General features: G+C 39.2%; 1 protein-coding gene across 3 annotated transcripts; it reads right to left on the reverse strand.

Moving 5' to 3' along the window:
- Positions 1-569: 569 nt before the first annotated feature.
- On the reverse strand, positions 570-26,654 carry cchcr1 (coiled-coil alpha-helical rod protein 1). Of its 3 annotated transcripts, XM_036523185.1 has the most exons (19): positions 26,189-26,654; positions 25,097-25,391; positions 24,559-24,726; positions 24,180-24,297; positions 23,889-24,083; positions 23,480-23,643; positions 18,992-19,106; positions 18,796-18,906; positions 18,302-18,445; positions 17,695-17,805; positions 9,901-10,007; positions 9,027-9,139; positions 3,780-3,852; positions 3,399-3,523; positions 2,430-2,618; positions 1,979-2,080; positions 1,379-1,530; positions 1,014-1,161; positions 570-917 (listed from the first exon to the last, which is right to left on the reverse strand). In XM_036523185.1, exons 1-19 carry the CDS (start codon positions 26,253-26,255, stop codon positions 805-807), a joined length of 2,610 nt encoding a protein of 869 aa, XP_036379078.1. In that variant the 5' UTR covers positions 26,256-26,654; the 3' UTR covers positions 570-804. The 3 variants fall into 3 exon arrangements, with proteins under 3 accessions (XP_036379078.1, XP_036379079.1, XP_036379080.1); XM_036523186.1 differs by lacking the exon at positions 18,302-18,445; XM_036523187.1 differs by lacking the exon at positions 570-917 and having other exon boundaries at positions 1,040-1,204.
- Positions 26,655-27,144: the final 490 nt, after the last annotated feature.

Here is a 27,144-nt window from a genome sequence, read left to right on the forward strand (position 1 = left end):
ATCTCATTCACACTGGATGCAAGATGTGCTTTATTTTTCTTAAATTGGAAAAGATAAGGCTATCCCTGCGTGGTACCTCTAATAAATTCAAAAAGATTTGGGACCCCCTTTTCAGTATGTTGAACATACTTCCTTTGCAGAAATTCCAGACTGAGTTGCTCCTTATAACACTGTAAAACAATAATGTGTGCAGTAATATGGATTGTGCTGCGAATTTCATTATACGGCTTTTTTTTCCTTTTTTTGTGTTTCCTGTTTTGTCTGGGGGTTATTGTACTATGACGTGTTGTTCATTGGGGCGTATGCGATTGCAGTTGCAGTTGAATTTTTTTTTATAATTTTCATTGTGGGGTGTAACAAAATTCACTTTGTATTTGAATATTACCTTTTTTACTTATAATACCATGTTAAAACTCAATAAACAAAGTTTTTTAAAAAAGAAACCTTCAATTCTGAAAGTTTTGATATCGTCAGACAAAATAAAATGATTAAATATGACAGACTATATTAAGCAACCTACTTTATTTCACAGCTACATTTAAGCAAAATAGTTACTACATGTTGTCCAGTGTAAACAGCAGTGAGTGAAATGAAGTTGACAGATATTATGGGAAGAGGAGCAGAATAAGTGCAAAACATAGGTACAGGGGAATAAGGGTTAAAATGTACAAGACATATTTTTTTAGCATTCCAATTGCCTACTGCAGCATTTTCTTGTAGAATTATATACAAAAAAAATCAGAAATAATGAAAATTATTGGTTGGTTGGAGCATCATTTCTGACACATTCTGCATTAATAGGATTCAGAAGGGAGAGTGTTCCTGTCCTTCCTCATCTTCCTCACTGGAGGCCTCTGAGCTATTGACCACAACAGCACTTAGAGATTGCAGATCATCCAGGAGAGGGAGAAGAGTGTCTTAGTGGAAAAAGGGAAAACAAAGTCACACCCATTCATACTACAGAAAGCAATCATGGTTTTCACTTAAAAAAAGAAAAAAAAATCACAAATCACCTCTTGTGAGCGAGTTAGCTTTGGACTCTAAAGGCTGGACCTTTCCAGAGGGTCTCTCCTCCTGCTGTTGCTGTTCTTCACATGCATGAATTGCTGTGGTTCTAGATTTCTTACAATGGTCCAAGAGCTCCTTTTCTTGTACTGTCGCCTGAGGATATATATGTTACACATCTGGGATGTAACAATGTTCCCTTGAAGAAATGGTATACTATTACTTTCACAAATCAAAGGCAATTTGTGAATTCAATAAACACAGCTTTACTTTGGCTTAAATCATATGCCAGGTTTAATGATAATCACACGAGAATAAAATTGTGCACAGTAATGGAGAGTTCTGTGTCACCAACAGGGACCAGGAGACTTACTAAAAGTAGGTTTCTGTCCTCGTCTGTTCTCTGGAGCAGCTTCTGTAAATCCTGCATTTCCCTCTGGGTCTGTTCATCCTGTAGGAGCTGCACCTCTCTCAATCGCACTCTCTCTCTCTCTGCCTGTCTCTCCAAATGTCTCAAAGCCACAACTACAAGGTTGACATGAAGCACAAAATTACAAATTGCAAATACTAATTATACAAAATTAGCATAATATGTATGATACAGATTTTAATGTCTTCTCTCTCAACAGTTTTAGTATGACTGTTCAAAGTAAGCACCAAACTGTTATTTTAGTTATTTAGTTCCCATATTGTTGAGCACTATCAACTATCAATTATCAATTTGATTTAAATGACATAATTTTATATTTGCTTACACACTAATCTAGCAAACACACCTTTAATTGTTATATGTTTTTAAAACGCCTTTCATTTCAGCAATCAGTAAACTGATAATGCTGTGTATGAAAGGACAAAAGTTACACTTTCTTTTTAATGCATTTTTTATTTATTTTTCAAAGTTAAGGACAAGGCACATTGTGGTGAGACTTTAGAGAGGCCTTAGCCCCTCTACCTTAGTATCCGAGGCTTATACCTGCTTTGGTGTGCTCTCTTCGGGCTGTGTTCAGCTGAGACTCCATTTCCTTCAGCTGATGTGCAAAGGAAGTTTCTTTCTCCAAGATCTTCTCCTGCAGTGCTGCCGGACACACAAACAATCTCAATGAGGCACAAGAAAAACTAAAATACTTTCTACTCCAACCTATGTTCTCGTTGACCACGGTATGTTTTGAATTGTCCCCATGTTTCATATACCACTTTTTCTGGAGGGCTGCAACACTACTCAGCTCCGATTTTATCAAACAATAAATAAATTGTTGGTTTAACACATTTGATATTTGTTTTAAAACATCTGAAAGTTCCAAGAAACATTTAACGCCAACACCCACACAAGAAATCCACAGCTGGCAATAAATCAGCATTTCATCCACAAAGAACACATAATATCCTTAATTTCCTCAATTTTTCTTTAGCACTTTCACCCATACCTCTCTCAATCTGTTCCTGCTGACTGACCAGCTTGGTGTGAAGCTGGTTGAGGCTACTCGTCTGCTCCTCCAAATCTCTGTGGGCTTCCTGCAGCTGCTGCTCTGCCTTGGTGCGGCCTGCTTCTGACTCTAGCGCCTTCTCCCTGCTTTGCTGCAGGGCCTGCCTCAGCTGCATGAGCTCAGAGTCAACTATTTTTTTGGGGTTAGGGGGGTGGGGGGGTTGGGTTCGGGGGGGAGGAAGAGATGCTTCATAGCACTTTTACATTTTACAGGAAAAAGTGCCTACTTTAGAGACAAGACACCCTGGAAATAAGTTGATTGTTTAGTCATGATAAGAGAGGTGGAAAATACCAAAAGCAATACTGATGACAGTGCAAAACCAAACAAGAACAAATAAAGAATACAGACTATACCTTCACTCTTCATATTTCTACTAACCTAAAATACAAAATACAACAGCTGAAAACATTACTAACATTACTAACAAATATTACATTTCTATTCCACGTATCTCAAATGTGGAAGAGAGAATTAACAACAATGATTCTGTGTATGCTATCTTTAAGTACTGATATAATAGAGGTGGCAATTTGGAGCTTACATAGCAGCAATAACTTCAGAGAATCAAAAAGAGTCAATTTTTTTAAAGAATATGTAATGAAGATGACAGCAAGAAAATAAGCCCGCTTTTCTGGTGAGGAAGTTGAGTTGGGAGATTCTTCAATTCAAGGTGAAATCAAGATGGAATCAGCAGATCATGCCAAAATTTCAGTCTGCTGGGACTGCTGAAATGTCTATTAGCTGTATGACAGTGAAAATTTATATTGTGACTTGAATTCACCGAGTTAGGATGAAAAATTTGAAGAATCCAGAGGTTTGTGATAAAGCAGAAAATAAAGAACTTTAAAATGAAAACTGTATCCAGAAAGTGATAATGAAGCAAAGTAAACAAGTGAGGGAGGGACATACTCTGCTCCCGAGCTTCAGAGACAGCCCTCTCAATAAGGTCTGGGGTGCATTTAAGTTCCTGGGCAAGGTTATCCCTTTCTTTGCATACTAGTGACAAATCTGCCAGCAGGCTGTTGTAAGAGGACCTGTGAGAGAAAGCAGGCACAATCTCAGAGGGGAATAGAAGGGAGAGACACAATATACAAAATAGTTCTTGTGTGGCATCACCAGTCTGTGTGTGAGGCAATTTGAGAGCAAAACTAAAAGTAACTTCTCCTAAAGTATCAGCACAGCTCCAGCTTAACTGAATACTTGATTGATCTGTTTTTTTCCACCCACAAAGATGACAGGCATGGTGGTTTGGAAAAGCTGGGACTGAGACTACATTCCAAGATACGGTACCTTTCAGAAGTAGGCTCTGTCTGTTTGGTAGCTTCATGAACTTTCCATAGAGCCTCTTTTCTCATCATTAGTCCTATAAGATGCCAATGAAAATCAAACAGAGCAGTGGCAATATTGGTCAAAGTTAGAAGGCACTTTCAAATGTTTGCTTCCAATGAATTTACATCAGGTGTACTTTTTTGTTGTTTTAAGTTCATGTTGTCTAAAATTATTTGAATGCAATGGAATCTCTGTTGCAGCAGTTTCTGTATCTTTACATATTGTACCATATTCCATATCACACCAACAAATCAGAGGCCTCAACTCCTTCTGGCGTAGTTCCTTTTTCACCCACACACAAAAAAATTTTGAGACCGCTATTTTTCAGCTATGAAATTTTACCAAAATTAGGCCTTTTCTTTCCATGTGAGACACAGAAAAGCTAGCTCATGCATTTATCACCTCTTGATCAGACATACCTGAGTGTCCCTAATCGACTGACATAAATTTACATCCCGCAATGTTAATATCTAACAGATTAACAGAGTGGATCATTACATTGCCTATGTGAACATTACTGTAATTCCTGTTATTTTTCTTCACAAAGGTAATCATAGTAAAAGCAACTGCTTTGATAACAGGTTTTTTACTGCACAGCACGTCAACAGTTGGCTACAATAATTACTACGTGTACAGTTAACATGTGCTATCTAGCATAATCATAACAACAAACACTAACAACTGTACAAACAATGGTTGTTAAGAACAAAGAGAAAATTGTATTTTAGTCATACAGATAGTTAACCACAGTAGCCTACAATATGAACAGCTGAGCGTTCAAGGATGTTTTCTTGCAGTAGTTACACAAGCCTTGCCTTTGAGTTTAAAAAGAAACTCAGTCATAGCACTCCCAAATCCACCCCAGTTGCTTAATTTAATTAAGTTAATTAACAGTCACATCTGAGTAGGCTATCTGTTGGTAGCAACACAGTAATACTTGAATATCTTTAAGATGTAAGCCCCTGCGAATGTATCCAGTTAATTTCTCACTGTAGCAAATGTGTTTTTACTCAGTTTAGATATGTTTGTTTCATCATCTAAATTGCAAGGATCTTGTTACAGTAGTCTATGCCAGTGTTCCTCATCATACTCCTGGAGCCTCCTGTCCTGCATATCATCGGTCTATCCTTGCTCCAAACACACCTGATTGAAATTAGTGGGATTCACATGCTCTTGATTAAATCAGGTGTACTAATCAAAAGTGCTACTGATGAGTTCAGTCAGATGGGAGAGCAGGGAAAGATGGAAAACGTGCAGAGCAGGGGGGGCCCAGGAGCAGGATTGAGAATCAGTGTTCTATGCTTATACAGATGCCAGCTGGGGAGCAGTTTGTACAACAGCAGATCACAGGGAGAACTCATTACTATATTATCAGCATAGAGCCAAATATGAATGCTGCTGCGGTGGGATGGTGCCGCCATTGTGAGAAACATGACAAATAGCATGGGATTACCTCAAATTTGGCACATATCACCTAGACTAAAATTAAACTGGTGATCTGGGATCTATGGGCTGAGACTCCCATGGCAGAAAGAAGAATTCTAACAATTACAATAGGTGCCTAGCACTTTCAGTGCTTGGCCCCTAATAAAGCCTATATTAAATAAAAATAGGTTTATGTTGGTAGCACTTTCTGATATTGTATTTCAGACTATTGAAATATGCTACCTGCAGGTTTATGTTGGTAGCATTTTCTGATAAGCTATAAGTGAGTCACGACCAATGAGAAGCACTGTCAGCGTTGCTACAATATGCCTGACAGTGCTAATGATTGAAATTCTTTCATAATACCAGGTCTGTTTTATTCAAAAGTAGGGCTGGTCGATAAAACTATAACAATAATTATCGCGATATAATTTTCCTCGACAGAAATATAACAAATGTTTGATATAATTACTTTCCGTGCTAGGATAGCATGTACAGAAATGAATCACGAACTGCCAATCATATCACAGGAACTGAGGTATGCATTGCGAACGTTAGGTTGCACGGTGAGAGGTATAAATTCAGGCCAGCATCTGGTATTGTTTACAGACACAGAGGCTGACAGGCTTGTAGTTGGAGCAGAAGAAGCAAATTAAGTGAAATGAGCAACACCAAAGAAAAAGCAGTGCCCATGACCAGCTCGAAAGACAAAGACATCGTTGACAAGAAAGGTCACTCAACTTCAGTAGTTTGGAGATATTTTGCCTATTTACAATCCGACAAAAAACTGAGCACTGCAAACTGTGTTGAAGACACGTGCCATCAACAAATAACATCACCCGTTAGAACATGCAAAAAGTAAGAAATTACAGTCCCAAATGAGTGTTAGTGGACTCTTCACAAGCACCAGGACAGTACGCAGTGCAACTACCCAGCAGCAAACGATCGTATCAGCATTTTCCAGCACTGTGCCTTACAACAAAAAAAAAAATGAAAAGACACAAAGACATCACAAATTGCATGCTTCCCTTCAGCATTCTCAAAAATGAGGGATTCAAGAAGCTTATCAGAGTCCATCAAATGTAATTTTTATATATTGTTTTTCTTAAAATAGTTGTTTTATTCTAAAGAATGAGAAAATAATATGTTAAACTGTTGTTTTGCACAGCCCAAATAAAATTCTTGAATGATAATCTGTTGCACAAGTATTCCTATTGCTCAAGAACGCAAAACTGACCAAATTCAGGTTTGTGTGTTTGCCTGTCTTAATACATGGGCCTATAGATACATGTCTGGGAAATGGCTGCAGCCATTGCAGTTTACTTGATGTGATTATGTATAGTATGGATAGGACTTCTCACAACCAAGTATGTGGGCATTTTTATGTTGTATCTTTAGATACAGTAAGTCTACTACTGAAGGGTAATGCAGGTGTGAGACCCGCTGTATTTGTTATAGGTCCACAGTAGTCGGAGCTCCTCAGGCCAACACCCTGCCCCCCCTCCCTGTTCCTTATTTCCATTTCAGGTAGGTAGGACAGTTCGGTAAGGTAGGACAGATTGACAGAGCACCGAGTTTGCACACAGACGCAGAGGGAGAGTGGGGGCGGGGCTGTGCGGAGAGTGTGAGAGGACAGATGCAAACACTGGCACGGCTTTACGGAAGAAACGCAACATCAAACTATATCAATATCATTATCATTAAAAAATGCACATCTACAGATGGGGACCATTTCCGCCAATAAAACAAGCATATTGTGTCCATTACTCCCAGCCATGTTAACGTTGAGCCAATAGAAACTCTGATGACTGTGACACATCATGTCAATCTGTCATGAATCACCCAATTCACTCAGGGCGCAACAAACTGTTCCTGCTGCTGCTTACCTTGGCTTATTAGCCAGCTAGCTAGCTGGCGAGCATGGAAAATATTTGAGTCAGTCCACATCGTCAAGTGACGCTAAGCCCAAAGTAGCTAAATTGAGAAAATATGACGACAGTTATATCGAGTTTGGCTTTATTGAGAATAGCGACGGGAGACCAAAATGTGTCATGTGTCACGTGCTAGCGAACGAAGCCATGAAGCCAGCCAAACTAAAGCGACATCTGATTACAAAGCACCTGGAATATACGGGCACAACAAAAGAATTTTTCAGTTGAAAGAGCAAGGAATACACCTGCCATGGATGGTGAGCTCATAAAGTGAGTTATTGTGAATTGTGTGAGATAAGAATGTGATGCAGCAGCCTAATGTAAATATTCCAATCAAACTTTTTTGAAGTAATATGCTTAATTACTATGATGTGTTCTCTAACACTGTTATAACTTCTATTATGATTTGTTCAGAGATTTCTGCCAGTGATTTGAATAAGGAGCAATACGTTCATTATTTTAAAGCTGAAGCACTTACTGAAAGTTAGCTTTAGATTGGTAATTTTAAATGTAAATGTAAATTTTAAATGGGTTTATTAGGACTATGCCAGTCTTGCTACTGTTCATTCATCTGAAAGCTTTTAAGATCAATTACTTGAAAAGATTAAATGCTGTCAACTTGAGTCCAAATGCAACTTGAATAAAATGACCCTCTCTTTAAAAGTATATAAGTGGTATTAACATGATTCAAATTGAAACGTGTTTCTGTTTATCACTATGAAACAGTTCTGAAGTATTTAGGTTGAAAAGTTTTAGAATACAAATAGTTTCAATGGCATCTAAGAGGACAAATGGTAGTGAGCATATGCTTAATCTGTTATGATTATGAGGGGGTCCTTCAAAAATTCTCTCTTGTGCAAGGGATCCCTGGCCGCAAAAAGTTTGAGAACCCCTGTTTTATACGTAGCAGTTTTAACACCATCATGTTCTCAAACATTTTTGAGAACAACGCTAATAATAAACTTATATTGCACCTTTCATACAGCTCATTATAGCTCAAAGGATGTCACAGAAAAGACAAAAGAAATACAGTAAAATATGGTACAATATAGTAAAAACAAGGAAACAAGGAAAACAAAAAACAGTAAAACAAAAATTAAAACAAAAACTTTAAAACTTATAAAACCTTAAACTACTGAAAGGATCAAGGGAAAATAAAGAACAAGAACCAATAAAACAAATATAGCTGCAAGCAGCAATTCCGGAGTCCAAGCACAAATAAGATAATTGCCTGGGGGTCTTTAATTTCATGCAGTAAAAACCTGTGATGAAGATTTTCACAGGCCAGTGTGAGAAGAATTTGATGAAAGATAAAACTATTGGCTCATTTGTACGTACCAAGTTTCATGCCGATCGGCCACACATTTCAAGAAAAGTTGACATTTAAAAAGCTTACAGATAATTCAAGATGGTCACAAAATTGTGTGACCTATGGCATTCTCCCTCATTGGGATGATTGTTGACAGAGTGGGATGAAAACCACCAAAGCCAAATTTGGTACTAATGATCTTCACATTTTCCCCACCTTTATCTCTGGTCTTTCAAGTCTGCAAGAGCTTTAAGTGCTGTTTTTAAACAATGTCTACACATTTGAGTACCTTATAGTAGAACTACTCATTCTTAACCATGGAGACCTAAAGTGTCTACACGCGGAGTTCCTGCCAGATTCAGCAAATCTAACATCTAACAAATATCTTGACTACATCAAAAGTAATGAAGGTATAGGACTACAACACAACTATATATATATATATATATATATATATATGCAGCTATTAATATATGCTACATATATATGCAGTATAGCTCTGCTATACTGCAACCATAGGAAGAAACCATGAAAAATACCTACCTTGGATGGTATCAACTCTTCCTTTAGCAAACATAAGTCTGTAGGTCAAACTGTTGAGGCGTCTTTGAGCTGCTTGTACCATTGAAACTTTGTCCTCAAACATCAGACCGAATCTGCAGAGAGGGTGCTTTGTCACCTTGATTAAAGTAACTTCTGGTACACTCTTGTTAAAGTTGTCAATGAATGGCAATTACACAGAACAGGAGTGAAACATTTTTGTTTTATATTTTCAGCATGTTTTTATTTGTTAGAATCTGGGATGTCTATGCTAAAACTGGTAATCAGTAAGACCATAAATGGTCTTTCATTTGACTGAACAAGTTTAGTTACAATTTGTTATATGCCTGAACCTTCACTTTAAAATTTGCTCTCATCGGGGTACCAACAGGCTCAATTGGAAAACCATTCCCTTTGAGCGCAAGTTGAGCTCAACTTACCATGTTTGAAACTTTGTCAGTTGACAAACTGGCTTCGTTCCACCAGGGATAGGGGTGGCTAGGTTGGCCGGGGTTTGTTTGTTACCCACTACAATTCATTAGGTGCATGCAAGTTGCATGGACGCAGATTGTAGTGTGCTGTATGATTTGTGGTATGAAAAGTTACTGTTGGTTGTGTGCAACAGTATGGGATGATTACCCTCATCTTACTTTGCCTCTGTAAAAGTACAGAGGTTGTTGCGGTGATATAAAAAAGTCTAAAGAACAATTTGAGACTACAGAGTAAGGGTTGTATAAAGGGTAACAACCACAACCAAATTTCCCTAGCAGGCTTTCAGCTTGACCAGCTTAATGATTTGAAAAGACTGAGTGACCGCAGTGGCAACTGCCCAAAGAGCAGAGCTAAAAATGTCAATGGAAAGGATACAGAAGTTTACCTTTGAACTGCCTCTGTAATTCCCTTCAGCGCAGAGAGTGCCTCTTGGCTGCATCCCTTCAATCTCCCATTTTCCTCCAAGGTCTGAGCCAGCTCCAGTTCCACTGCCTGAGACAACCCACACAGCCACACCATCAAATAGAATAGTGCTTATTCAATTATTCCATGACAGGATGATCCCAGATTAAAGGTAATTTACAATTCAAAATTCCATATGAAGCTGCCCTTGAACCAAGGGGTGAGTGACGTAGTGTTCCACTGCCTTGGCAAAACTGAAACTTTCAAAATCCTTTGAGCAACTATTAATTCTCATCAACCTTCAACATATAATTTCAATCTTCTGAGTGGTCATTGATATGATGTTTAAAATATATGCAATATATATATATCAACTTGAAATACTGTGGCATAATAACTTGGCTAGCAAAGTAGCTAGCAGAAATATATGAAAGGCTGCAAATGTGCTGAAGAGAGTAGGAGTATCCTACACCTGCATTAGCAACACACAAAGCCAAAGTCAATGCAGCCTATGATTCCAACAAACTGCCAGCCCCCACCCTCTCTCCATAGTCTCCATGTAGCATCCATGTGCTTTGAAGAGGATTTTTATTTCCATTCATTTAATAATACTAACAACAATGAGTATCATGTCAAAGTACAATTAACAATACACAGATAAAAGCAACAAAATAAGAATAAATAAAACTATTTTTCCTGTGTGCATTTCCTGAAGAAAATGTGATGTGAGGTTGCAATATTGACCATACGCACGAAAGGGTTAATATCAGTATTGAAGTTACTGCGTGCCTTCTTATCCCCCTTCCCTCTGTGTCCAACACAGCTCTGCAGCATGAGAGAAAGCAGTGTGGTCATGTGGCTTAGAGCGGCGGCTGAACTCTGCCACTAATGAGGCTCATAACTCAAAAAACATTCATCACAGCGCTGAACTGAAGGTATCAAGACTGTCTCTCTGCCCAAGGGTCACAAGTTTTGCAGGAGTCACAGGCTTACATATCTGAAGGCCATAACCCCTGAACATGTGACACAGAAGCTAGCGTGTCCTACAGAGTATCTATGCCACATTCCGGTAGTGTCATAGCTCTAATCATATATTATATGCATAAGGGTGCATTGACACTGGCTCTCCTTGCTGTTGGATGGCTCTCCTTGCTCTTGCTCTTGCTCTTGCTCGATTGCTCTAGCCTGGACGAGTTCCTGCTGTGTTTGTGGAGTGGTCTCTGTGCTGTTACATTCAATAGGATAAAAATTAAAATTGGGTCTATTTACCTAGCTATTAAATGTAGGTCTCATCTGCTCCTAAAGTTGAATCTTTTGTTGCCATTAGGGGACAGAGAGGGAATTTTCCACTTTTTTCCTCCGTCGAAGCGTTCTCGAACTGTTGGCAAACACAGCTATTTCGGCTCTAGCCAACGAGAGGTTTTTTTTGTGGTTTTTCGCCCTCTCAAGAGCAAATATTTAAATATTTAAGCAGCACACTTTAGCTAGCTAGTCGGGTAGTTTAGCTAGTTCGCTTGTTTAATTTTTTCTACTATTCTTCAGCGTCAGATTTTAGGATATTCTAATTCTGGTTGGGTTAGTGCGTCTGCTGAACTGTAAACGTAGTTTTATTGTAATTAGTTATTAGTAGTAATTAGTAATTAATTATTGTAATAGTGGCATTTCTTGTGCTTGATTTCTGGCTTTGACTGTTCTGAGCCACCTCGGTGCTTTTAGCACTTTTTTTAGCTGGTAATTCTGTCTCGGCAGTAAATCTTTATTTAGGGAAAGCATTTCAGTTAGGGGAAAAATGTGGCCAAAACTGTGCGAGAGTTGCCGGATGGTCGGATTTCTGGAGGGAGACCTCCAGGATGAGTTCATCTACAACCGTTGCCGACTTGTTGAACACTTGGAGAACAAGATTCTTGATCTCAAGGCCCAATTACCTGGACTCCACAGTAATCCTGAATTGTTACGAGTTCCAGAAACTGATTAGTATGCCCTATAGAGCGATAGTGTGCTCACCCAAGCTGGGTAGTGGGGAAGATACAGACCAGATAGGGCGAGAGAGCTGGGCTACAGTAGGGCGTAGGCGTAGAAAGGGGCACACAATTCCAAGAGGGGCGGCATCTCCAGAGATTGCGTTGACCAACCGTTTTGTGCCACTGCAGGACGGGTTTGGCCTACGATCCTGAGTGGGAGGACTGAAGAGCCCCAGGGCACCCAGGTGGCCTCATCCTCCAAGAAAAGGGAGTTAGTGATAGTGGGGGACTCAATCATTAGAGGGGTAGATAGCATAGTGTGTTCGCACGACAAGGAGTCTTGCATGGTCTGTTGCCTGCCTGGTGCCCAGGTTGGAGACCTCCTGGAAAGCACGGACAAGCTCCTGGCCAGAGTGGGGGAGAATCCAATGGTCATGGTCCATGTTGGAGCCAATAACATAGGAAAGGGTAGGTTCGGGGTTCTGCAAGAAAAATTTATTGAGCTAGCGGGGAAGATTAGGAGTCTTCTCTGGAATTCTACCAGTATCACGTGCAAGCAAAGGGAAGCATGCCTTTATATGGAGGTTTAACACGTGGATACAAACCTGGTGTAGGAAAGAGGGGTACAGGTTTATGGGGCACTGGGACTCCTTTTGGAACAGGGGTGACCTGTACAAGTGGGACGGGTTGCACCTGATAGACAGACTGTGGGAATAGAACACACCATGGCTAAATATTTTATTAGTAGTGAGGAAATGATGCTTGTAAATCAGTCAGAGCAGAACTGTAATAGAGGTGGTTTTGGGCAGCTGGGGGAGGGGGTGAAGGACAAGAAATGCACACGTGGTACCCTGAAATTCCTCTGTTTAAATACTAGAAGCATAAAAAATAAAATTCTGGATCTGGAAACCGTTATGAGTAATAGTAATTACGATGTTGTTGGGATTACAGAGACGTGGCTTGGTGCAGGGGATGGGGATGAGTACAACATAGAGGGATACAAGCTGCTACAAGAAAAGATAGAATCAACAGAAGAGGAGGAGGCGTAGCTTTCTATGTAAAAGATAATATTTAGGAAATCCCAGGAATGGAGCCCCTTGATGTTAGTGAAGACACATGGATTAAAATATTGGGGGAAAATGAAAAAGGTCTGAATGTTGGAGTATGCTATAGGCCACCAGCTTCAGACAGCAGTGTCAACAGTATGCTCTTTGATAACATTAAACTAGCATGTCAGGAGGGTGAGACAATAGTAATGGGGGACTTCAGTTACCCTTCAGTTAATTGGGAAGCTGTGTCAGGTCAAGGTAAATGTGAGGAAGAGTTTTTGGATGTTGTAAATGACTGTTTGACACAGTCTGTTACTCAACCTACAAGAGAGAACACAATTTATAGTGCTCCACAATTATCCTCAAGAGAAACATAATATCTATACATTATTCTAAAACGAATGTAGAAGCAAATAATGATCTATGGGAGCAACATTAACATAAGGCACTGTGTATTATGGTACCAAGGAATGATTCTTAAAAGCAACACTGATGTGTACCTTACTATCCTACAGTACATACTATGTGACCTTAGATCTGAAGAGATTTGCTAAACTACAAAAGAGATTCCCCAAATTGGAAAAATTCTACTTAACGTTAGCTTTGAAGAAACAGTGATTAGGATGTATAGTAAAGGCGGTGGTGAAAACTATGAGAAGCTTAACAACACGTGAGTTGTTAAAATACTGAAATCCTGTGTTTGTGTGTGTGATTAAATATTTCAATACTTCAAATACTGTGGTATTCAATTTTTTTCCGTTATACTTGCTATTTGAGTCATCCGAGCAGCGCGATTACACTGATGCATCCATGAATAAAGCAAGTTTATTCATCTCGAAAATAAAGTATATGAATATTTGCTATAGGCAATTTATATCATATCATGTATTCTAAAATTATATTTCAAAATAAGACAGTTCACATTTATGTATCTATATTTCTGAGTACCACTAAGCATACCTACATTCACTGTCGTTTTCGCACACCAAGGAAAACAGAATACCAGGTTTGGGTCTGCTGCAATTCTATATGTATTAAACCAGTATTAGTTAAGGATATAAGTTCAGATATTAACCAACTTCCATGCTAGTAGTTAGCTAGTATGTATTCAGATTATGATTCCCAACTAATCCATGTTCGTACATAGGGCGCTGTCCAAATATTAAGCTTTCTGTAGGTCAGTGTGCTCATGTACACATGTAAATGTCTCAGACTTCAGAACACACTCCCCAAAGAAAAAAGGGAAATCAGTAACTGCTATGGCTATTAGCGCTTCCAGCTCGACCGAGCACTCCACCCGCCAATTCTATTAAACTGCATGTGCAAGGTTATGGCAGAGATGTTGGAGATGGTGAAAGGTCTTCGTAATGACCTTCACGATGTGAAAGCCCAACTTAATCAACTCAACGAACAGGAAACGATCCAGTCAATTGAAGTACAGACAATCCAGATGCGAGTGGATAACATCCAAAAGGTGCAACGCAAAGACAAGCAGGGGTGGATGGACAGCGTCTCTGAGTTGCAAAACCGTCTCATTACAATGGAAGACAGCAGAAGTAGAAATAATCTATGGCTAACGAGCTGCCCTGAGGGAGCGGAAGGCAGTAATAGCATTACATTCCTACAGGAGATTCTTCCAAAATGGCTCTCTGCTCTTGATGGGCAGCCCTTGGAGATTGAGAGGGCTCACAGAACTGGCAAATGGAGAGTGAATGAACCGAGGACCTCTTATGGTTTCTCAACTATAACTCTTTCGCAGGTATGGTCACACCGGTGTGATTAGCCTTTAGCGCATATGCTAAAACCCGTGCGATTAGAACACGAGATTGGAAAAATACTAACTTTAGGTTTGAGGAAACAGCGATTTAACCTTAAAAAATATAGCAAGTGCAGTGGTGAAAACTATGCCAAACTTAATAACACAAATGAAAACATAAAATATAGCTAAAAGCAGCAATTCCGGGGTCCAAGCACAAATAAGATAATTGCCTGGGGGTCTTTAATTTCATGCAGTAAAAGTCTGTGATGAAGATTTCCACAGGCCAGTGCTAAGAAGAATTTGATGAAAGATAAAACTATTGGCTCATTTGTACGTACCAAGTTTTATGCCAATCGGCCACACAGTTCAAGAAAAGTTGACATTTAAAAGTCTTTCAGATAATTCAAGATGGCCACAAAATTTTGTGACCTATGGCATTCTCCCTCATTGGGATGATTGTTGACAGAGAAAGAAACATGCCTATTAAGTTTGTGGAGTGCCCAATGTTTTGTTTAAGTAGGAGGACAAGCTGAATTTGTAACATAAAATCCAATGTGGCAGCCAAACCGTCATCAATGTACAAAATTTTCATGCAGAAGAATCATCTTTGGGCTTACAGAAGAAAGTATTCAAAGTATTGACACTTTTTAAGCAACTGTCTAGAATTTATACCCATTTGAACACAATTTTTCAACATTGATTTTGAGACCTTTGCAAATTGATTGGCACGTAGCTCTGGTGTTATTTGACGTAGTGACTATTCCTTCGCTGTTTAGATAGCATACTCCTAAGGCCTGACATATGGAATTTTGCATCAATGGAAGTTACGGTTCATGAGAAGATTTCTAAGTATATGTTTCATGTATTAAAAATTGGGTTAAAAATGGGCGTGTTCAAGCGCTTGTGGAGTCTTTTTTTTTTAACACATGGCTGTCAAATTAAGGAATATCATGTCAGTGTGGCCTTGTCATTGTGCACAAGAAATTTCAGAATGATTGATAACGTGCCTTAATGTTCCAAAACATATCAACGGCAAGAGAAGAAAACGTCTCTACATTTTTGTGTGCCTCCATGTGCTAATTTGTCAAGGCACAACTCGGAGATTAGCTTCCATCGGTTTCCACACTATCAGAAAAGCAAAACTCTCCATTGACGCCCATTATAAGGAAAAAACATCGTAGCTTAATTTTCCAAACAGTGGTCAACTGACAAAAAAGCAAAACTGAGAGGACAGTGCTTAATGTAACATCGGCCTAATTACCATATTCCTTGGATTTTAGTTTTGCTTTTTTGATAGTAGATGGTGTTTATGACATGTGAGATGTCAGACAAATTTGGTGATCAGTAGACGCTATTTTGGAACATTAAGCCACGTTAAGCCTTTTCCTTATAATGGGCGTCAATGGAGAGGAAAACGCTTACCGTTAGATACCATCCATACTCTTAGGATTTTGGTTTTGATTTTTTGACAGGTGGAAGTGTTTATGACAAGAGGTGTCCCGAGAGAAATTTGGTGATCATTGATCGCTGTTTTGGAACATTAAGCCACGTTAAGCGTTTCAGAATGTCCCTCTTAATGAGCCACTGAGCCTGTACCTCAGGATCGACTGGAAACCAATGAAAGCTAATCTCGGAGTTGTACCTCGACAAATTAGCACATGGAGGCACACAAAAATGTAGAGATGTTTTCTTCTCTTGCCGTAGATATGTTAGTTGTTTCTCCTTAATCTTAAAAACACTCATGATCGCTATTGCTATCCAGGAAACAGTAATGCACGCCACGCAGAACCTGGTTCAGAGACGCACTCTTGTGCACCGGGTGAATTGGTTGAGAACATTCTTTGCAGAATTCTTTTCATACTCACAGTAGGTAGCCTAAATGGATAGGCTGGGCTTTGTTTCATTGCCTACTACAGGCTTAAACAGTACAAATAGACTGCAGATTTCTTGTCACTCCATTTGAATGCCCGCCAGTTGCAAACAATATTTCTTCTTAAATTCATGCACATATCGTTTTCTTTTAAGCATGTGTAATGGCTTAAATGTGTAATGGAATTCATACTCTTGGGAAAAAAAGAAACACGAGACAGACAATTCCAAAAGCACATGATAATTTCTTGTACAAATATTTTCAATTCACATTTCAAATGAGCTAGGAAGTATTTTTGCCACACTTTTTTTTATCTGTCTACAGCAAGGGGAAGGAGCTCAGTCTGTTAAAATAAAGACAGTGGTGCCTGGCTTTCAAATCCCCCACTGACACCTGGCCCACACTGACCAATGATGCAGCGGCTCAAAGGACAGAGCCTCCCTAAGCCCTGAACGCCACATTTTTGCTCTTTGCCTTTGTATGGGTCTTTAAAAGGAATTATATTACTTTATCCATAGATGTCATCCTTTTAAAGATGACTACCACTTGCTTGTCTTGAATGCTATAGAAACAGATTAACTAGGTGAGCACTAAATGATATAAGTTATTTGTCTTAACTCAGTGACTGTTGTTGTTTGGCTATGGACCTGAGAGCAATCAGGAGCCTTTGAGGGTACAATAAACAATGGGGGATGTATAATTCCCTGCTACCTCTCCCTTGGGGAGATGGCAAGGGAAGCTAGCTAGTTTGCTTGCTGCTGCTACTAGCTTCATTGAGCTAAAGACTACAAGCTATCAGCACAAAGCAACTGACATGCTACTTCTTCCTCAAAAGAAATACATTTTGTAAAGTTTGATGTACAGAAAAAATAAACTGTGTAGCTGATAAGGATTTTTTGTTCACCCGATGACAAGGCTGAAAGACAGCCAGATTAGTGGAACAGTGTATCACTTAAGTGTGCGCGCATAGAGTGATACACAGCCAAGGGATAGCGGTGATGCGTGTTCCAATCACAATACTGATGTACTACGTGGCAGCATATCAGCAACTGGTGCACCTTTAAAAGAGGCATGTTCCTCTGGTCATAAGGTAGTCCTATATTCCCTTTTCATATTACATTTTACCCCGTTAACTCACCTCTCTCCCAACTCTCTCCAAGTGGAGCTCAGCGGTCCTGTCCTGTAGACTATGCTCCAACACATGGGCCTGATTTGTCTGCTTCTTCACTTCCTGCTCCAGTGTACTTATCTGAACACACAAAACACATATCAAAGACATTAATCTGATATTTGTCTCAGCCATCTAAATTGACTATACAATGTGTTTCTGGAAAACCACATTTTTCATCCATGCCTTTAAATTTCTATTTCCTTTTCAGGACATTGGATATGCACATATTAGGTATGGATGCTTGGGTAAATTTTTGTAAACATTTAAACTCTACTGGGTGGTATACACATTTCAACAGTGCATAATGAAATTTTAAATTAATTCAAAAATTCTTTACTTGCTTTGTAGATGTCCATATCCATAGTAACTTATATTTTTATACATTATCCATCAGAATATTTTATAAAAGACATTCAGGTTAAAAAACATTGTTCAAAGCATAAACCTTCTGTTTACAAGCCCAGCACTCTAAACTTCTATGACACACTACATGTGTTATATTACAATGAAAGTTACCACACCTCGTCATACCATGATGAGAGATGCATTTATACATGGCTTCACACTGACTTACTGAAGTGAGAAGTTTGCCTCTCTCTCCTCGTAGCTCAATATCTTTCAAGTGAAGCTGCACTAACAAGACAAACACTTTCTCCCTCCAGCAGTGGAGCATCTGACTGCCTTTTGAGCCAATTTTCAAAAGAGGGTCTGACAGAATCTGAGGAAAAAACAGGTAATGATTATCTTTATTAAATACATTTCCTCTTGAAATTTTCCCCAATACATTCATTTCAAGGTCTAATACTGAATGTTAAATTAGTATAAAAATAGAGTATTTATTAATACAATTATAAATAACTATTTTTAAATAAATATAATCAAGTCAGACACTGCTCATTTTCCTAAAAGCAGACCCAGGTGCCTTTTAAGGACAGCTCATCTGAGGACACTCAAAGTCATTGAAGCCTGAAATAACAGCCAGTCTGTCATTCTCATTTTACAGTGCTGGATATCCATGACTATCCATGAGCATCATAGATTATTTCAAGAAACAAAAACTGTGTTAACCTTTTCTCCCATCTCTTTCTCCTGTATGGCCAGTATGTCACTCAGAGAGTTCAGTCTTACTGTCAAAAGCTCCACAGTCACCTGCAAAGCCTCCTTTTCTGTCTCCAGTTTCTATAAAAGGAACAATTTCCAGATGAGTCTGAGCATTTTGATGTGAATTGCTCAGGTTGTATAACTGGCACGTAGGGACCTCTACCTGAAGGCTCTCTCTTAGCTTCTCTACCTCCTGTCCCTCAGGAGAAGGCTGTCCGATGTAATTCCTTAGTCTCTGCAGGGTAGTAGACTGAGCATCAAAAGCATTTCCCACTTGGCTGCAAGAAAATATATTAAACATACAAACTGATGACAATACATTTCTTACTGTAAATCAACTTGTAAGGTGGATATGGGTCACTGCCAGTAAAAATGTGACAAAAATGTCCACCATGTTTTGGACTTGAAATCAGTACAACGAAAGGTCCTATGGTAGGGGTGGCCGAAGTACAGCCCACGGGCCAAATGCAGCCTGGGGGCAGATTTCAAACGGCCCGTGGCCTCTCTCCCAAAATATACTGCGAGTGGCTGCCATGGTGCCAGCGCTACAGTACAATATTAGGTGGTGAAGACGTGAGATATGCTATTCAAGCAGCCTACCACACGATGGCAGCACTAAGTTTGCAGACCTGCAAAATATTTAAGAAATTAAACTTCTCCCTTAATAACAAACTGATTGGTTATTCAGTCAGTAGCCTACCAGTCATTCGCTATGGCTGTAAAGAAGCACAAAGTTGATAGGGAGAGGCGCTGCTTTCAATAGAGATGGAAAACAGTACTTTTTCACTGAAAGTCGAAATAATTCGTCGTCTGTCTCATATGCCAAGAGACTGTTGTCTAGACTTGCTGTTATGAAAGAATTCAATGTGAAGAGACATTACAAAACTAAGCATAGTTTGTACCAGAAACTGCCCAGCTGTGAAAGGACTAACAAAGTGAAGCAACTGGAAGCTAGCTTGGCCTCTCCGCAACAACTCTTCACTCTCCACGGCAAAAGATTCAAAGAAAAAAGGTACCAGAGCTAACTATGAAGTGGCGATGCTAATTGCGAAGCATTCTAAACCTTTTGCTTAGGGTGAGTTTGTGAAAGACTGTGTAATGACAATGGTGGATGCCATTTGTCCTGAGAAAAAGCAGGAGTTTTCCAATGTTTGCCTGTCTCTAAATACCATGGCACGGAGAATAGAAGAATTATCTACAGACATCAAGAGACAAGTGAGTGAGAGGGGGCACGGTTAGACTTTTTTCCACTAGCCTGCGATGAGAGCACTGACCAAACCAATACGGCTCAGCTACTTACTTTTTGAGGGGAGTTGATGATGACATGAACATTACTGAAGAATGGCTGAGGGGCCATACTAGGTCCGTCCGTGTCTAAAGTTGTCAATAACAAAAATGCCATGGGCGAAAATGAGCGAAACTGCTACTGATGGTGCGCCTTCTTTGCTAGGTGAAAGAAGTGGATTAGCCATGCTGGTACAGAACAGAGTCTGTGAGCATGGGGGTGATGCCATTAAAACTCACTGCATCATTCATGAACAAGTGCTATGCGCAAAATTTCTGAAATTTAAGCATGTTGTGTAGCCAGCGGTTAAAACCATTAACCTCATTCGTGCAAAAGCTTATTAAACACCTGTGTGTAGCAACAGTAGGCCTAGCCTGCAAACACATCTATAGTTGGTGAATCATCAGCCGAATTTATTTGTATTTTGAAATGCGCTGTATTGCACTGATGTCTTATTAGGCCTGTTTTATATTCATATTTCATTTATTCCAGTCCAGAATTAACTTTGCTTAAAACTAAAGGCACTATAAATAAATAAATAAATAAAATGTCTGACTTAGAGACTTGTTTAAGTATAGTAGGCACCTACATACTACTATATGTTAATGGATTTGAATAAAACTTAATTGAATTGTATTTTGAAGATCTTACATAATGAATATTTTGAACATAATACAATATAAATAACATTAAAATGTGTTGTTTTCATTGCTATCTAATCTTACTGTTTCATAATTCATTATAAACTGCACAGTGCATTTTGAATTTTACTAAGAAGTCAGTGTAAGAAGATGTGAAGGCAAGGCTTGCTATGTTATTGATTACAGCCCATGTAATTGTTGATTTATTATTACACTCACAATAAAAGCTTTTAGAATGCATATGTAAAATTAAAAACAAGGAGCTGGCCCTCGGGCATTTTCACAAGATCTAATCTGGCCCCTGTTGAAAAAAGTTTGGCGACCCCTGTCCTATGGTGTGTTAGGATGTACATTGTATTTATCTAATTATCCACAGGAACTGTCCCAGGGCATATAGGGCTGGGCGATATATCAACTTTTTAAGCTATATCGATATATTTTCAAATGAGATATAGGACGAGACAATACCGTTTATATCGATATAGTTTGATGTTGCATTATGTAAACCATTTCTTCCGTAAAGCCGTGCCAGTTGTTGTATCTGTCCTCTCTCACACTTTCCGCGCAACCTCACCCCCACTCTCCCTCTGCGTCTGCGTGCAAACCCGGTGGTCTGTCAATCTGTCCTACCTTATCGAATTGTTCTACTGTAGCGTTGATTGATAGTCATACCTATCGAACTTTGCTACCCTATCGGGAAATACTACCGCAAGTAGGTTGTGCTACCTTAGAAGCCAAGAAAAGTGACCTTTTTTACCTTTTCAGAAAATGGTTCTAAGCTAATTACATTATTGTTTTCATTAATTCATCCAACAGCAATTTTGAAAATGCTGTCAAGTAAATTTTAACAGGCATTGCCTACAGTTTATGTGATGGATAAATTGTATGTATTTCGACAGTCTAGTTTACATGCTGACATGTAAATTTGTAGCCTAGTTTGTCCATCAACACACTCTAATCGATACCAACGTAAAACTAAGTGCTATATTTTGATATCCTAAACCTCACCAGAAAAGACTACCAGGATATAACTATAGAATGTTCTGATAGTCTGAAATACTGTACCTTATCAGAAAGTGCTACCAACATAAACCTACAGGTAACGTGTTTCGATAGTCTGAAATACCTTATCAAAAAGTGCTACCAACATTAACCTATTTTTATTTAATATAGGCTATATATTTTTTCATTTACATGCTGACATTGTGCAGCTGTATATTTTCAAACAGGGTAGGCCTGTTATTTTTGTTTTGTTTATATTTATATTGTTATTTGCACAACTGTGTGTTTTGGTAAGCAGGAGAGAAAAACCTGTAATTGTACTCTATTTTAATCAGTCTGTTATTGTTGTTGAAAACAACTGAAGGAGCTCTCTCAGAGACAGGCCTATTTTTATTTAATATAGGCTATTTATTTTCTATAATTTTCATTTACATGTTTTGGAGCTGTATATTTTCAAACAGGGAAGGAAAACCTGTCTTTGCATTTTATTTTGATCACAGTTTGTGTCACATGTGGCTTTGACTTACAACTGAACATTTAGCCCACTTTGTAGAAAATACCAAGATATATATTGAGTATCGCCATTCAGCCTAAAAATACCAAGATTTTTGGTCCATTTCACCCAGTCCTACTACTATACCAAGGCAGATGACCCGAAATCATTGGCTGGCACTGGCAAAGTGTCACCACCATACCGGCACAGATAGTTGTAGGTTGGCAAGAGTTCTCATTAGACACCTGCCCACAGTCTGCCTGTATAAATCCGCACATGAAGTGTTTTCCGTCCAACCTGTGTCTCTGCAGTCTTTGCATGGGGACTGTAGTGTGAAAAGAGCGCTTGTTAATATGCATTTCAGAGAGCCTGTTCTTGCCCATGCGTTGCTGGGGTTGTGGCAATGAACAGCATCTCTATGATACAACTGGGCATTCTAAACTGAGAGAAAAGGGGGAAGTAAGTATTAGGTATTCCAATGTTATATTTTAAAAAATCCCTTTTGCGTAGTAAATATCTTAAACTTGACGCAGTCACCAAACTAACTGAAGGAGAGCATAAACAGATCTTATCTGTGATCGATCTTGTAAAGGTCAGACCAGGAAAGTAGAATACAAGGGTACTGATACATAGATCATGTCATGAACTTCTTCCAGGCAAACGTTAATCTGCTAATTACTAACTGGCTCAGTTTTTTCCCCATTTGTTGTCAAATGACACAGCTGGCATCAGGCTGTAGAGCTCAGTCTGTGTTTAAAGACAATGGTTACACCACTGAGCCCTAGTGCAGATTAATTTGAAACATATTCAGTTATATTCAGAACCTTATGCCCTCCCCTGAACGTTCATCAGAATACTGTGATGTTTTTAACATCAGTGACCAAAAAAAAAATTGTGATAATGCAGATACTGAGTACAAAAGTCCTGATCCATTCCAACTAGATCAGCAAATTATTGAATTGATAGATCAATTTTAGTATGTAGATAGTGTTTGACATGAGTTTGGATTACTTCATGCCAGCAACAGAACCCGTTAACAAATTCTATTCCTAAGAAGGTGCTACCAACTTATTTATTCAGTTTTTACATTGGCAACATTCTTCATCTACTGTGACTTCATGTTATGGTGCCCCTGGAAAGGTCATGACAGCATACTTAGCATTACTTCATTAACACTCACCCGCTGCAACCCTCTGAGAGTAAAATGGTTGTAAATACAGAATGAAGCACCTTAATTCTTCTTTGAGCCCGTCTCCCTCCTCCCTTGCTTGCTTTAGACACATCTCCAGTCTGGCAGACTCTTGTGTGGCATCACCCAATCTTTTCTGCATTTGAATGCTGGTTTCTCTCAAAGCTGAGACCTCTGCATGGTGTTTCATGGACAACTGCTGCAACTAAAGTAGACAGAGACCTCCTTATAATATATTTTTGGAATTTTGAGAATGCGTGTCTATAGCACATTGGACTGATAACTGCACTTTCAACAATGACACTGCATTTCTTTTTGTACAGAATAGTTGTCTAGGATGTTCATATCCAGTTCAAATGGAAGACACAAATTAAATAATATCTTTATATATTTTAGCACCTGATCCACTGTCTCTAGGCTGCAAACAGCTAGATAAAAGGTGTGTCATACCTTTGCTTTCTGTTTCCTTTGTATGTCTTCCAGCTCTTCCTTGAGTTTCATTACCTCCACCTTGCCAGCCGCCTCCATCTCCTGCCTACAAAGCTGAGCTGCTGTCCTGAGCCTCTGAGCCTCCAGCTTGCCTCTCTCTACCTCCCTCTTCAACAGCTGTTGCAGCTCTTCCTTCTCATTGTTCAGTCTCTCCACCTACAGATTCAAAACATGAAAATGTTCTGAATTGGACAGGTTCTCCACATAGATGAATAAAACTGTTTCCAGGAGGCTGGGTGCATTTAGGCTTACCTGGAGACGAAACTGTTCTTTCTCTATTTTGCTTTGATCCAGCTGAGCTTCCACATGAGCAAGTTCAGCCTTCATTTGACATAATTCAGCCCGTAACACTTCCACTTCATCACTCCGCCTACCATGATGGATTAAGGAAATTAATTCAAATGTATGAGGAGTCTTAAATGGATCAGAGTGGAAGCCAACTCATAATAGACATGTATATCCACATACAATCAGTTTTCAGTATCAAACTAGAATTATATTTGAATTATTATAATAACTATTATAATTAGATAATAATTATATCATACATGAGTAAAAATATTTAAAAATAACATGGATGATGCATTATATTTTTAACTAACAATAGTTAAACTTGCACTACAGAGTGCACCTGTTAAGGGAACTGTCTCGCTCTCGAATATCTTCCCTGTGTTGGTCTGTGGCCTCCTTCAATGCCTCCACCTTTCCTTTTAACCCCTCTGTTTCAGCCATCAGCCTGCCTGTCTCCAGCCTCCACTCTGCCTCTTGCCAGCATCTGCGGTCAGATTTCTGTCCAGATCTAATGGGAAAATAAAAATTTAAAACAAGGTCTGTTGAATGTAATGCTGCCATTACCATACTATCGTGTGTATTCACCCAATACCCATGTTGCTGCTATGGTGGCTGTCATAAAATAGCATCCTCCATTTGAGGAGTCAACTGAAAAGACTGCAGACCCATTAAAAACTGGTAGACAGGACTCACAATTTCAATCATGGCAACAGCTTTAGAACTGAAGAATTCAACCTCATGGCTGAAAATTTTCATTAGGACCCATCATTTCAGACATGAGAAACAAATCTGAACAATGTGTGATAAAACATTATTTAAATATATGACTTGCACATACAGACTACTGCTTCAAACATGACAATTAGTTGTCCTTATACCTCATCCTAGAGGATGCCTCTTGCTGTGAATCCTGTCTCCAACCCTTTGGACAATCCCCACATAGCCCTGCCACTCTCTCTCTTTTTTGGTGTAATTCCAGTATTTCCTGCTTTGCTTGAACAATAGCTAGCCATGGAATGGCATCCTCGTTGTCCACAGAAGGTGCCTGGGTGGGTGTAACCCAGGTCACAGGTGTTCCTCGGCCCACTGATGGCCCTGGCATTCCCAAAGACGTGGTGGACTGGGGGCACAAGGTGAAATGGGATGGTGGCATCAAGTTACTGTGCATTTCACCTGCAAGGGGAAATATGCAATGGAGTGTATTAGGTGTGCATTTGAAACACTTATTAATAATCCAGATTTTGTTAATTCAATACAGCTTTAATAATAAAGTAATTTGTTAGAGGTGTGAATAGTCAGGTCGTGGTCAGATGCTTCTTCTCTCCACAGGATTACCATAATTTTAACGGTGAGTATTTCATTACTGAGAGTAAAATTTAGCTCCCACACATTTGAGTTGGTCCAGATTTTCCATTTCAATAACGTTTTGAATTTATAATCAATGTTTTAATCATATAACAGTTTGCATGCAAACACAAGCATAGAACATCAAGTCAGTAACGTCAACCGTGCCTCACATGTAGCTAAAGTCTACGAAGAAACAAATTTCTTAGTAACTAACTACTTAGGCAAAGTTAGGTAGGCAGATGAATGAGCAAACCATCTCTCTACTGATAGCTAACAAGCCAGGCAGCCAAATTACACAACAGCAAGTACTTATGGCTGGCAAGTTGGCCATATAACGTTATACAGTTACGTGAATCACAAATGCGTTAGTTGGCTAACCGACAAGAAAACTATCGCACGGAGAAACTACAAAGAATGGTGCCTGTATCTGCCTAGCTCGTTAGCCAACGTTTGTTAGCTAAATTGCTAAAGTTGATGCGTTTCTGGGGTAACGTTAGCTGGCCAGATAGCCAGATGACAATGGTGATCGGAAAATACGCACCACGTCTAATGAGATAGCTACCCAGCGGTCTAATAGGGCCAAGTTGTATCAGAGATGTAAATAAGATGATGATCTTCCTTACCTCCCATATCTGACGCCACAAAATCAGCAGGAGCGTTTAATCTTTCGCGCTCATTCCTTCTTTCCATGTTGTCCCGGTAACTACATCAATCTGTGCATCCTATCCACTTCTGTTTTATCAAATTGTTAATCTGTAATTTATCAGGCAAACCGTCTAATTTAATACCAAGGTTAACTCATATCTTAACCAAAATGTTCTTTCCATTCTTGCCGCTTCCATTTTGAACGCATGAGCGAGGAATACAACAAGTGGGTAGCGGAAACTTCCTGCTTGAAGCCAGTCCACACGCAGAGCCTGGTCACACGAGAGCGGCAATGCAACCGGGACTCTGGAAAGTATGACGTTGACAAAGTGCTGACCTATATTTATATTTGCATCGTATCTAGAACGACGAAAGGGATTAATATATTTAACGTCACATTCACATATCTGACATTCAGTAGACGCTACTATGTGGCACCAGTTCCCCCCACTACATCTGTAATCGTACTATTATACTATTATACTATGGTAAGGTCTTACCATAGCCAGGTCAAACTTTCGGAAGTGACGTAAGGTGTTTGCCGCTACCAATGTCACTGTATGTGATATTTCAGTTTTTTATTTATAATAAATTTGCAAAAAATTCTAAAATCCTGTTTTCACTTTGTCATTATGGGGTATTGAGTGTAGATTGATGTTTATGGGGTATTGAGTGTAGATTGAATTTAAACAATTTTAGCATAAGGCTGCAAAATAACAAAATGTGAAAAAAGTGAAGGGTTCTGAATACTTTCTGAATGCACCGTATACTGACATCTAAACGACTCAATTTGCTACTGCTTCTACTAGATATCTTCTACTGAATATCTTCACCCTTGGAGTTTTCAGCCAATTTCCAAGGTGGAGAACATCAAAGGCGAGGAGCATCATGCACGATTTCGGCTCCTACAAGACAACACACTTTGAGAAGTACA

The sequence above is a fragment of the Megalops cyprinoides genome, chromosome 3 (genome assembly GCF_013368585.1).
Source record: "Megalops cyprinoides isolate fMegCyp1 chromosome 3, fMegCyp1.pri, whole genome shotgun sequence".
Taxonomy (NCBI): Eukaryota; Metazoa; Chordata; class Actinopteri; order Elopiformes; family Megalopidae; genus Megalops; species Megalops cyprinoides.

What these genes read in the sequence shown, in the direction of transcription:
- cchcr1 (XM_036523185.1), bottom strand. Translation starts at nt 26,255, where the DNA reads ATGGAAAGAAGGAATGAGCGCGAAAGATTAAACGCTCCTGCTGATTTT. An exon ending in TGTGGCGTCAGATATGGGAG is followed by an intron (nt 25,392 to 26,188) that starts GTAAGGAAGATC and finishes TTCCCCTTGCAG; the next exon opens with GTGAAATGCACAGTAACTTG. An exon ending in CGAGACAGTTCCCTTAACAG is followed by an intron (nt 24,298 to 24,558) that starts GTGCACTCTGTA and finishes CCATCATGGTAG; the next exon opens with GCGGAGTGATGAAGTGGAAG.